We start from the raw sequence: 14,562 nt of genomic DNA, 5'->3' as shown, positions 1-14,562 counted from the left end.
CATAAAACCGTGTTGTCTACTGTCAATCAGATGTTTCATTGATGGATATAAAGCAGTATGCAGAACACGTTCAAAACATTTAGAAAAGTTATTAATTATTGTTATAGGGCGATAGTTTTCTATAAGATTTTTGTCACTCTTTTTGTGTACAGGGATATATTTAGATATTTTCCAAAGATCAGGAAAGCTTTCTTGTTTTAACGCTAAATTAAAAAGGAAAGTAAATGGTTTAACAAAAGCTATGGCACAATCATAGAGAAGGAAAGCAGGAATTTTGTCGGGTCCAACAGTTGCTTTTGGTTTAATCGTTTTAAGAGCTCGTAATACTTCATCTTCCGTAAATCTGGATATAATGATGGTATCTGCAAATATGTTTTAAGCATTGTTGCCCGGTTGTGTAGCAGTGGAAGAAATATATTTCTCACTTTATCACTTTTAAAGAAATCTGCGAATCCGTTTGCAATAGCTTGAGGATCAGACATAATTATTTCCTGTTGGTCAGTCATATTTTGAAATAACAAATTGTTATTTTGTGAGCTTTGAATTAGCTTCCAAAAATTGTTTGGTTGGGAAAATAAATTATTTTCAAGATTAACACAGTATTGTCTGTGTGACAGTTCAATATCTTTTTTGATTTTCGATCGCAGCTCTCTAAATTTAGTTAAATCATATTGTTGATTAAAACGCCTATATTTCTTATCTTGAAAAAGGTAAAACTATCAACAGCGAGTATTATGCGAACTTATTGCAACGTTTGAGCGAAGAAATCAAGCAAAAGCGGCCGCATTTGGTTAAGAAGAAAGTGTTGTTTCATCAAGACAATGCACCAGCTCACAAATCAGTTATTGCAATGGCCAAAATTAACGAATTAAAGTTTGAATAGCTACCTCATGCACCCTATTCGCCAGATTTAGCCCCCTCAGATTATTTTCTGTTTCCAAATTTAAAAAACTGGCTCAGTGGTTACAGATTTTCCAACGATGAAGAAGTGATGTCTGCAGTTAATGGCTATTTCGAGGCGCAAGACAGTTCTTATTATAAAAAGGGTATCGAACGTATAAAACATCGCTGGGAAAAGTGTATAGAGCTGAAAGGAGATTATGTTGAAGAATAAATATTTTTTTTTCCAAAATTTTCGTGTTTTCTTTCTTGGGTCGGGTACTTCTGGGACCACCCTCGTATATATTAATATACTACCCATAACTGAATCATTATTTGACTAAAAGGAATTTTCTTTTAGTTTTAGTGCCTTTGTCTTACAGTTCGCAGTTCGTATTAAACTAATTTTTGTAATGAAAAGAAAGCTATAGCCATAAAAACAATCTACAATTAAAAACCCAAGGACGTAATTCCTATTTTTTATTCCTATTTTTTCTATAAAAGCAATTTTTAAATTTCCTTTTCTAAGTTTATTTTTTAATTTTGCTGTATATAATGGAAAAATTGATCCAAATAAATGAAATCATTTTAAAACTCTAAAAATCTACGTATATGAACCCAAACTATGTAGGAGAATCATTATATGAATGAAACGTGTTATTCTACGGTCTACAGGTTGTCTTAAACTGATCTTTTTTAATTACAAAAGAGGAACAACATGTTCAATGTAGACCACTATAATCAAAATCCCAAGGACTTATTAGTTATTTCTGACTGTATCAAAAGAAAATTAAAAAATAATTAAAAATTTTGCAAAAATGAAGTGAACCAAAGTGAACCACATAAAGGAAATTGTGATGATGGTTGCAAGGTCTTATGGTAATAAATAAGATTAATAAACATTGAAAGGAAGAAGAAAAAGATAACGATGAAGATGATATTGTGGAATTTGCAACAGAGAATCCAACAACAAGTGTTCGTCGCATAGCAAGACGTTCGGGACTTCCCAAATCCACAGTAAAAGAACAGGGATATTTAATATACACAATTTGCATTATTGGGACTATGTTAATCTTAATATAGTGAGAAATGATCGTTTTTAGCATCAGTTTTCAGTCAATCTATGGGCAGGGATCATTGAAGGCAAATTAATTGGACCATTCGAGCTACCAGGAAGACTTAACGGCGAAAATTATTTACATTGCTTGCAACAAAACTTGAACGATTTACTTGAAGACGTATCTGTAGCAATACGGCGAGACATGTGGCTGCAACACGACGGAGCTCCTGCTCACTCTACCCGAATCGTAAAGCAACATCTTGATACTACTTTTAATAATCGATGGATTGGAAGGGGAGGAACCATCCAATGGCCGCCGCGTTCGCCTGACCTGAACCCCTTAGACTTTTTTTTATGGGGATATTTCAAAGAACTTGTTTTCATCAATGAAAGCCAGACTGAAGTAGAACTGCGAAGAAAAATAAGACAAGCGGCCAACGTTATTACCAACAATGACAGAGCCTTTCGGCGTATAAAAAGTAATTTCATCCGCCGTTGCCGAATGTGTATTAGGGCAGGTGGTTCGCATTTTGAACATTTATTGTGATGTTTAATAGCAATAAATTCTTTTTTTTTTCATTATTCAGAATTAGATTATTTAGTATTACAATATTTTGATTTTTGTCCAAAAACGATTAGTTTAATAAAAATGTCAATCAAAAAAGACTCGTATCACTTATCTGAAAGTATTTCACCATATGAAAATCTTCATTAAATAAGTAACTTTTCCTGATAATTTTTAACTTTTTGTAGTAAATTTGTTTCTGCCAGGTTCACTTAAAAGGCGAATAATTTTTAAATAAAAATTAAACATATTGAGAAATTATTTTTTTCTTACTAGTAAAAGAAACAAGTATGCATCCAAATCATATTTATGAAAGGATGCACTCCTTAGGATCACACTCGCACTAAATACTAAGTAAATAAATTATAATATTTTTGTAATAAATTTTGTGCATGATGCGTGAAGCGATTTTTACAAAAATGAGAAAAATGGAAATAACTTTTAAACCATCAACAATCGGATAATAGTATATAGGGTTTTTTTGATTGCAAATGATCTCCTCTATCACCTCTTCTCGTTTGGACGTCTACTTTTGGGACATAAAAGAATCGTCATTTACTTTGAATGTATTGTTTTTTAGTTTTAGTGACTTTATTCTACAATTTACAGTTCGTTTTAAACTAATTTTTGTAATAAAAAGGAAGCTACAGCCATGGAAACCATCTACTATTTAAAACCCAAAGACGTAATTATTGGCAAATATTCCCCTTTTTCAAAAGCATTTTGTTAAATTTCCTTTGTATTCAAAATATTTTTAAAAGCCTATTATTTAATGTTGATGCATATAATTGGAAAAATGGTTCAAAAAAATTAAATAATTTCAAGACTCTACAATACTTTTAAAAATCTACTTATAAACCTGAAGTAAGAGAATTTTCATATAAATGAAGCGTGTGGTTTATTAGTTTTAGTAACTTTGCTCTACAGTCTACTGGTTGCCTTAAATTGATTTTTTAAATAAAAAGCCATTTCAATGGAGACTATCAATCTATAATCAAAAACCCAAAAAATTAATATTTGTAAAATTGTTAATTATTTCTCAATGCATCAAAAAAAAATGAAAAGTAATTGATTTTTTTCAAATGCACATACATATAATATGAAAAACAAAGCGAACCAAGACATAAAGGAAGTTGTTATGACGTATCACGCCCATTGATCAAATTCAAGTCTCAAGGTCTTATGGTAAATGAATGAGATCAGTAAACATTGAAAGAAAGACGAAAAAATTAATAAAATGGAGAAAAAGAAGAAGAAGCAAATTGCTAATAAAAAGACGGTAACATCCCGTTCAATGGAAAGATTCTAAAAATTTACCTAATACATTACATCAAAGAGTCATCATTTAATTAGAATGTATTTTTTTTTAGTTTTAGTGGCTTTATTCTACAGTCGACATACAACTACATAGTTCATTTTAAACTAATTCTTGAAATAAAAAAGAAGCCACAACCATAAAAACAGACATTATTATTGTAAAATTGCTAAAATGTCCCACTTTTTCAAAAGCAATTTTTTAAGTTCCTTTAAATTTAAAATCCATTTAAATGTCTATTTTTTTAAGTTTCGCTGCATAAAAAAATTGACCAAAATGAAATTTCAAAATTCTAAAAAACCAACGTAATTAAACCTAAATTATGCATAGAAGAATCATGATATAAGCGGATCGTATTGTGTTTAACTTTAATAACGCCGTGGTATATAGTCTAGAGATTGTCTTAAACTAATTTTTCAATAAAAAGAATATTCATCAAATTTAAGTCCAAAGATCTTATGTTATTAAATGAGAACGTTAGAAAAAAATGAAGAAATGAAGAAATTAAAAAGCTATTAATGAAAAATTAAAACAGCCAGTTTAATGGAAAGATTCTAAACATGTATCTACAGAATACACTACTCATAAGAGAATAGTCAGCTATAAATGGTTTTAGATTTTCAAAGTCAGCCTAATAAACACCATCAACTACAATTAAAAACCCAAGGAATCAATAATTGTAAAATCGTTAATTATTTTTCATTGCATCAAAAAAGTATGAAAAATTTTTAGATGCACGTGCATGTAATCGCAAAAACAAAGTGAACCAAGACATAAAGGAAGTTGTTATGATGTATGCCGCCCATTGATGAAATTAACGTCGCAAGGTCTTATGGTAATGAATGAGTGGGCTGAGAACACACATGTTTAGTAGGTTCTGTTTAAATGCAACAGTGCAAAAATCTCAACTTAATCGGATATCATGTAGTTTTAATTGAAAATAAAAATTGGGTCATTCCTATTACCCTATTAGTCCTGTCGTCTTTGTTACTTAATCCAATTATACCCATTAAGATAATTGTCATTTTTAAAACTCTTACACAATGTAATTTACTATAACTAAATTCGTTATGGTTATAAACATGTCGAGATGGGTGTGTTGGTGCCCCAGCTAGAAAAAAAGCCCCAATTAAGCAGCACATATGGCTATAAGAGAATCATATTTAGATTTTTTATGTTTCATTATGATCCTGCAGGCGTATAATTTGATAGCGATTAGACATGTTAATTAAGTGTTTTTTTAGTCATCTGTTTTCTAAGAATAATCATGTCATATAGCCACCAAATAAAATCTTAAAATCTTTCCGAGGCACGATCGTTTTATTTTTAGTAACGCAGTCTTGATCCCACTCTGAACATATGTATATCATTATGATTTTAGATGCACCGCTACTAATTATTGCCGATGAAGCCAGTTTGCTGAGAAATTAAATCAAGCTATTTCGGAGAACTGTTTTGAAAACAAAAACATATTTTAAGAATCTCTTTTTTGGATCTGTGAGGATCTTGAATAAAAATAGGAAACAGGTCAGTGGGCAGCAGAACACACTTTCGTGTTTTATCTAATTTTAATGTAATAAAGGAAGATTTAACATTAAATTAGATTTGAAGAAAATTGTATGCACTAATGCCACAACCCATTAAGGGACAAAATTGTCTGAAGTTGTGAAGAAGTATGCAGTGATGCCACAACCCTTTAAGTAAAACGAAATTGGATAAAATTGAGGAAAAAATATTACCCCAGCTTGTATTTGTAGCAATCAATACTTTATGATCCAAGTTCTATGGTATTAATAACTCCAAAAATTTAGAGATTGTAGAGCTATTTTAGCGTTGCATAAAGAACCTGGAGCAAAGAGGTGCGAGGAATATCGCAGCATATGATGAGTCATAGTTCATAGTCAACGGAATTCAAGTTCTAATCAATAGATGCAGAGACGTCAACTGTGATGTATACGCATGTTATGAGAAAGGATTTGATTGCGTTCAATATCATACAATCAATATCTTGGAAGAGGCCGGCTTGGACGATAAAGATATCAGATTAATTTTAAATCTCTACTGGAATCAGAGTAAATATTTAAAGCTTTATGGAGATCAAATGGAACAGATAAAAGTACAACATGAGATCAATACAATAGACAGGGATATTTAACTTATATTCTGAAAAAAATTTAGCAAAGCCCCTAACAAAGTAGAAGAAGTCAATCAACGGATTCATAATCAATAATATTCGATATGCCGACGATGCCATGGTGATAGCAGATAGCTTGGAAGTACTGCAAAGATTAAATGATCATATCGCGAGGTACAGTCAACATTCTGATCTCAATATCGACGGAGCTCGAATTAAACTTGTTCAATAATACTGCTACTTTGGAACCATTATAAATGAACAATACACAAGAAATTAAATGTCGTCTAGGAAAAGCAAGCACTTAGGAAGTTATGTTTTTTCTGATTTATTATATGGTGTAGAATTCTGGACACTCATAAAAACCAGCACTAAAAATCTGGAAGTATTTGAGATGTATATATAGGAGAATGCTCAGAATACCATGGATTACATTACAAACATAGAAGTGCTAAAAAGAATGAAAAAAGATCTAGAACTAATGTGCAACATTAAAAAAAAGAAAACTATAATATCTGTTCGATTAGTGGTCTCCCAAAAAAATGCATTATTTAAACTGAACCTGCTATAGAATTAGAAAATGAAGGAAGAAACTTAAAATAACTCCTAAAGCCTAAAAATGGTTAATAAACATTTTATATCTCTGAAAGGCATGAAAAATAACTTTAGTTGTAAGATATGAAAATTTACGTGAAATATCTGAAATTACGTGAAATAAAGAAAATGTGTTTCTTTAAAACTGTATCCACTACAATACCAAAAACTCTAGGAAGAGACGTAAGATGACTGAAATTTCTGAAGGAAATACCTAAAAATATACTTCAGAAGCCTCAAACACTTGAAAAATATTGTCAGATGTCTAAAAAATTAAAAAATTGACTCCAGATGCCGCAGAAAGAGCAAAAATAATTTTTCCATGCCTTGGAAGACATAAAAATTGACACTAAAAGATCTATTATCAAAATTATTTTAGTAAGTAAAAGTAATAATACAGAATAAAAGTATTCCCAATGATTAGAAAATTTAAAAAAGAATGGTATGTGCCTTAAATAAATAAAACCGTAAACGAAATTTAACTGCCTGAAAGAAAAATTATTCAAAATGTCTAAAAGATAAAAATAATCACTTCAAACCCACAAAAACATGATAAATAATGATTTATTTATGGAAGACTTAAAAACTAACGTGGAGTGCTTAAGAGACGTAAATGATTAGGCACAAATGCCTGGAATAATGAATATCTGAAAGTTATGTTAAAGATCTGAAATTCCTGTTTCAAATGTAGTACATACATCAAGATGAATACTCACGAAATTTAGTTCCAAATGAATATATTTTCTTAAAACAATATCAACTATAGCACCAACTATATTAGATGTCTAGAAGATTAAAAATTGACTCCAAAAGCCGAAAAGAAGAAAAATACCCCATACCTTAAAAATTAACAGCAAGAGCGCTGAATACGCGAAAAACATGATTGAGTAATAGATTCTTCCAACAACCCTGATAAATGTATGTGGAAAATTAAAAATATCAAACAAGGTAAATCAGAAAACAAAGGTGATATTGACCGTGATATGTCCCCAAGATTTCAATGATTATTTTGCAGAGTTAGCTCATAAATTGCTAAATGACATCCCAACTTTTGCCACTCCAGTACTTCAATTATTGAGAAATGTGACTTCTATATCTAACACATTTGAATTTAAAGAAACATATATTGAAATGAGAGATACAGTAAATACGAGAGATAACTTATGAAAAATTAATGTATATTTATAAAATATAAATTAAAAATATAATTTATGTATATTATAAAAATTTATGTAAAAATTTTAATGTATATTCCTCACACAAAGGTTTTTAATCGGTACACCCATGCATCTGTCTAAGGATTCCAAAGAGAGCTCTTATCACACTTGTGTTTAAAGAGGAAGATGAAGATCAAGTTACAAATTATAGACCTATTTCATTGCTGTCCATTATATTGAAAATATTTGAAGAAATCATGTCAAAACAACTTGTTCAATACTTTGAAAATAACAAATTATTCAGTGACCATCAGTTTGACTTCAGACTGGGGAGGAGCACAGTTGTGGGGGATTCTTGACCTCGTGAATGCGGTGTTGGCCTTAGAGTACTTTAATGCCCTATTTTGCGACTTCAGCAAGGCTTTTGACTGTGTCACGCACTCTTTTTTATTAAAAAAATTAGATTCCTATCATTTTAGTGAAAATAGTACAAAATTGACGCAGTCATACCTTGTTGTAGGTTGTTGTCTGGGAAGACACTTTTAGATATTTGTATACAATATATTCAATATTGGCCCAATCCTATTTCTTATTTTCATGAATATCTGTCTCTTAGTTTTAAAGGTTCTAAATATATTTTCTTCGCGAATAATACAACTGTTGAAGTGAGAGGTGAGACTGTGTCGGATGTAGACGTAAAATTAATGGCGGCTTAAGAAGCTGTGGGGAGTGGTTCCTGCCTAATAGCTTACTTTTAGAAGCTGAGAAAATCCAAAGTATGGTATTTTCATTGAGAGAAATTAATGCTTAACAATGCGAATCTGTCAGTTTATGAAGCCAAGTCTGGAACCAACGGTCAGGCGTTTAACTAAAGTGCAGTTTGTGGATCAATTTGGGATGGACCGTTATAAATACATTTAATCCTGAACAATTTGGTTTTATAAAGAGCAGATCAACAGGTTCGAATATAATCTTTAATTGTTCTTAGAATCTTTAAAAGATTAAGCTTGAATCTATTGAGATTTTCCTAAGACATTTGACGATATCAACTTCTGTCATACCTCTAACTAATCAGTATGTTTTAGAAATTTTTTATTCTTTCCTTTATAGATTTATGACTCAGCGGAAAACTTCTAATTAGCGTAAACTCTTACTTATCCTAGATATAAATGTTCAACATCAATCATTCTTATAACCATTAAAGAATTCTTACGAACATACCTTTATAGTACAGTTATATGTACGTTCAGAAAAACCTTAAGCCAATTTAAATTATAACAGAAATGGCATTAAAATATCGCAATACGTACTTAATTCCTATTACAAAATCTGTTGGATTATCTGAAGTTAACAGTCAATTTATAGTAAATGCAACTATAGGGGACACAATGTGCAAGTGCAGCCAGTAATATATCATGCATAATGTAAACTCGCCAAATATAGAGAGAAAACATTAAAAGAATGAAGACCAACGAGTATTATTGTTTCACTAACCTACATTGGACGTACTTTATATATATATAATGTGGTTGATCTTAACTTGATAAGAATGATGTTTTTTTTAAACATTATTATGGTTTTTAAGAAAATGACCCTGGGATTAATCAATGAAACATAAAATACTTATTGTCGATAATTAATAACTCAATCAATTATTTCCAAAGAGATTTATTAAGATTATACTGTCTTACAAGCATAGGCATAGGCGCCAGTGTGGGTGTATCAAATAATGAAATCTCATATGCAAGTAATTTAACATTCTTAAGCAAACTTCCTATTGGGGAATCATGTAACTGGAAAATGAGATACTAAAATCTATTAGAATACCAAGATTAGACATTTTTATTTAGAGTGGTGAGTGTCTGCGGAATTAAATACTAGTAAACAAAGTTAATAGAGTCTCTTTTAATGATAATTTTTTGTATTTAGGCAATTTGCTTTTCCCTATTCTTGTAAAAATTGCAGTATTTTATTTAAATGAGTAAAAATTAATATGGTTACCATTTAAAAAATATGATTTTATATCATTTATTTATATTCTATTAATGATATTTCAAACTATACTGTAAATTAGATTTTGCATAAGGTTCAAGGGTGCAGTTAACAAATATGAACTTAAACTTGATATTTTTCAAATGGAACTCCATACTTTTAAGGTCATAAAATAATCTATTGTTCTAATTTAAATAATATATATAATAAGGAGTTAAAGTAACAACAAAAGCCCTCAAAGAAGATCTCTCATTTAAAAGCGACCACTTGCATTAAATTCTTAAATCTCACAAACTAATGGAAAAAAGTCTCGCGTTTAAAATATATTTAAAAAGGTGACACGTGTTTCGCCGTCTTCCACGGTATCTTCAGACCTATATTAAACAGTCACTAAGACAACTTAAACAGAAATTCAAGAGGTGCACATTATTTCATATAACAACAAATAATCCGATTACAAATGTTGCCGTTAAGTCTTAATTAAAGCCATTTTCCTTTTTCTTCTAAAATCTGATTTAATTAGAAATTTTTTGATGTATATGTCAATATTTGACAAGCGATCTAAGTCGTACTAAGGTTGACATAGTTTAGATATTTCAAAATTAAACCGAAACTATAAATGTGGTTTGAAACCCAAACCCAAACTTTCGAAAACTATTTAATTATTAAACAATTCTTATAATTTGTTTTATTCTCGTTATGTTTTAATAGTTACAATAAAGAAAGTCAAGGTCTCACAAGTAAATAAAGGCTAAGCCAGATTACACGTGTTTCGCTCAACTGGGTATCATCAGATCTGTTAAAATTGAAGAATTTAATTTAGTTCTTAGTTTCTAATTTTTTAATAATTTTTTAATAAAATGCATTTATCTGAGAAAGAAAAAAAAAGAAGAAGCAAAAAAAAGAAGCTTCTCCTCACTTTGACATCGCCGTTCTACAATTTCTCGATGAAACTTTTCCTAACAGATGGATTGGACGAAGAAGACCGATTGAGAGGCCACCAAAGTCACCGGATATAATCGCATTAGATTTTTGTTATGGGGCTATATAAAGTCCAAAGTTTATGTGAATAGACTAAATAATGTTGATGATTTAAAGCAAAGAATTCGACAAGAAATTAGACTATCGATCCGCAAGTGATTGAAAATAGCAAGTTATTTACTGACTTTAAAAATGCATTGAAGTAAATGGACAAGAAGTTGAACATCAGTTGCAAAAATTATCTACATTTTCATTTTTTAATGGCGTATGTTTCATTAGTCTATTATATCAAATTTGACAAACCGCTTTTAGGCATATGGTATGCGATACAAAATGTACTCAGAATATATCAATATATAGAATTGTAAAATGTCATGATATACAGGGTTTCCCATTTAAAAAAAATTAATTTTAACGCCATCGTTTCTACTTGAGGTACCTTATATAGAAAACTTTTATTGCAAAAAAGACGCAAGTGACAATGCTGATCGACGATCCAAAAAAAATGAAAGAAGAAAGAAACAACTGAATTTAAAATGAATTTGTCTCTTTGGTCATGAATGTACTGTATATAAGACTCTTGTTAAAAGCAATTCATTATTCTGTTCTCAAAAACTTAAAAATGACGGAAAACATAAAAAAACATTAGAAGCAACCGAACATTTATAGGATAATAAAACAACACATAATGACTTTCTCAGAATGGAAAACCGGCATAACAAATATGTTGTTAAAACACAGGAGATTACATAGAGAAGAAGTCATGTTGGAAAACCTGAAACTAGTACACAATTTAGAGATTAATGGACTATTTGGAGATGTGAGATAATTTACTTTATTATTTTAATATAAGAAACGTTAACGTAACTGAACTGCTACTTAGCATAACTGCGCTAGGTCTTAATATTTATAATGTTGATTATAGATACGTTAATTAAGCTCATCACGGTATGCTTACTGTTAGCAACATTTTCAGGGTTTCACATTTCGATTCCATGATTTGAAATCTCAAATTCAAAGGCAGCAAGCTCGTCATCCGACCAAAGGACAACTCGGCTAAATATTTCATAAATATAACCACCAATGAAGAAGTTATTAAAAACTTGGAGATTGGAAACCATGAATTGTACGTAAGGAAATGGAAACCTGGCACACCAGAAATAACAAGGATGATAAACTATATATAAACAACGACTCAAAGATATGAAATTTGAAATGGAAAGGAAACAAGTAAGTTTATTGGAAGCAAAGAAGACTACAAGATGAGAAAATTTTACAAATAGAAATGATCCTTCAATTCCTACATATTGTTATATGTACAACATATTGTATATTATTACATTACAATAATACATTACATACATTACATACATACATTACATTAATATTTTTAGCAAATTAGAAGAGCAGCTAGAGGACGTAAAACGTTCAAAAGAAGAATTGGAAGCGCAGCATGTTGAATTGCAAGAAATGTTGATGGAAAAAAGTAAAACCATGGAAGCCGAAGAAAAGTTAAAACTAGAAAAAGAAATAAGAGCTAAACCTGAAGGAGTACAAGGGATACTTTTTATATGAATTAATCATTTAACTAATGAATGCCATTTCTTCCAATGCAGGTTGCTAAAAAAGATAAAGAAACACGTCTTTTACAAGAAGCAATTGAGAAAGCTCAGAAAATTAAGGAGGAGGCCAGATTGAGATAGGAAGAGAAAGTTTTATGATGAAGAATTGAGACAGAAGAAATAACGTCACCAGATGGAAGTAGAAGAAGCTGAAATAGAACTGAAAAAGAATTTGAGTCGTTGCAAGATACTTATAATACTTCGCCTGGGGTAAAACTAATTAATGATCAGTTAAAAGAGCATCTAAAGGTTCGTAGGTAAGGTTCGCTTGCGCCACTGAAAAATTCCATTATTTCCAAAATTCTCAAATTTTTAAACTGAATAATTAAACGATATATATTTTTTTTTATGGTTTTTGTTGATATTTCTAGTCTACTATTATGTATTATTTTATACAGAAAAAATTAAATTTTATTTAAAACATTATAAATAGGGTGCTAGGGATCAAGTTTGGGTCTTGTCTCCGGGAAAATTACCAATTTTTTTTTAATGTTTTTTTTTCTTTAAAGTCAAACTTTTTGTTTTGACCCTATATCTATAAAAAAACTAATTTTTGCTTGCCACATTAAAAGTTGAAAACGGTCGACAGTAGATCTTTGGATAATGACAAAATAGGTTAAATTATACCCGCAAGATCGCAACTCTTTGCCCATTTAAACTATTTGTATTTCTTTTTATAAACTTTTTTATAATTGTGTAAAACATTTTATTTGAATAAAAATTATTATCCAAAAAACTTACCTAAGTCCAGAGAAATAGCGTCCACAAGTAAGACCGACCCGAGCAGAACCCAAAGGGCCACACTAAGAGGCCCGCAAGCCATCCTCGACCACTCTTACTACCCAAATATCAGTTTATCTAAACTTAAACTTAAAAGATGCTGCTGAGCGGCTTCACGACTGGACACTAACGGAACGACAACTCGAGTGGCTCGTACTTTACTAGGACGCCAAGCGATCTATACACACAAGAGTGTATTAATATGTGGGTTTCGTCGGAATCCGATCTGCTCCTTATTTGTCACACAATCGCCTTTTTTCTTAAATGACAAAGTGCAGAATAATTGCTTCCTATACTCGTAAAAAAGAGTGAAAAATTGGCGACTAGACGGTTTTCTCTATGATTCTATTTTAGCACCAATAAAATGAATTCTGGTGCAAGAAAGAGTACAGAATATCTTATAAAACCAAAGACTCTTAAAAAAAAACTCTCTGCATGATTCTTTTAGTTTTTAATACCATTAATAATTCCAATCATCATCATCACCACTAACTTCACAATAACTATCAGCAGGCAAATAATTGGAAACGAGTGCCTTAAAAGTAGCAATAGGGCAGAATTCGTCAAAGCCAGGAATTATAATTAGCACTGGCTCTTCTTTCCTATAGGTTTGATAAGAAACCAGTAATTAAATTATGTATTAAAAAATAGTACTAGGTACATAGAAACTACCCACTAATTTTCAGAAAAATAGCTGCAGGAATGTCAAATTTTTCGTGAAAAATAAGATTTTTTCTTAAAATTTTATCACCCTGTATCTCAAAATCTAATGATTTTTGGATAGGGGTTTATAACGTAGACTTGCTTATTGGTTTGGAGTTACTACGATAGTAGATACAAAAAGAAATTGTGACAGTGCCAAAGAGATTCCGGATTAAAAGAGAGGATAAGTGTTGAAAGAAATTTAATTGATTTCAAGTAACTACAGGATTCCGCTATCTCTAATCAAGATCATTTTTGTACCAAAATTTGATAGTCCCAATCATATCTCAATAGAATATTTTATTGCAACACCAAGTCAATAAAGATTTGATAAAAGTTAACTCATAAATTGTTCAATAGACACGAATTACATAACAGTCCTCTTATAAGACTAACTTAGTAGACATCATTGAGAGATTGTGGATTAAAAGAAATTTATTTATTTGAAAAGTTTCAAGTAAAGCCAAGAACTTTACGTTTTCTAATCCAAACCCTTTTTGGTGTGGGAAGGGTACTTCATAATACATTTAATTGCAATGGCAATTTCATCATAATATAATTGTTCTGATATATTGAAAAAAATTACCCTATTAATGGTTTTTTACTTAGCGGGAACGAATTGCATAAGTCATCTTATACGACTAAACGACTTAAAATTTCTGTCATTATTGATAAAAGAATTATTGGATTGCTAAAAAGATTCTAGATTAAGAGTGATCATTACAATTTCTAGAAGAAATACATTTCGCTGACGACACACAGCTTGTATACAATTTTGGCA

General features: G+C 30.5%; 1 protein-coding gene across 1 annotated transcript in view; it reads right to left on the bottom strand.

Moving 5' to 3' along the window:
- The window catches only part of LOC126735952 (cartilage oligomeric matrix protein), a 42,594-nt gene extending 29,338 nt beyond the window's left edge, over nt 1-13,256 (bottom strand). The window contains exon 1 of the mRNA XM_050440076.1: nt 13,041-13,256. Coding sequence (XP_050296033.1) covers nt 13,041-13,122 — 82 coding nt within the window. The 5' untranslated portion in view covers nt 13,123-13,256. The remainder of the gene's footprint in view (nt 1-13,040) is intronic.
- Between the last annotated feature and the right edge of the window lie 1,306 nt (nt 13,257-14,562).

Source organism: Anthonomus grandis, chromosome 5 (assembly GCF_022605725.1).
Source record: "Anthonomus grandis grandis chromosome 5, icAntGran1.3, whole genome shotgun sequence".
Lineage (NCBI taxonomy): Eukaryota > Metazoa > Arthropoda > Insecta > Coleoptera > Curculionidae > Anthonomus > Anthonomus grandis.
The sequence above is the reverse complement of the archived record's forward strand: the minus strand, read 5'-3'. Positions and strand labels throughout refer to the sequence as shown.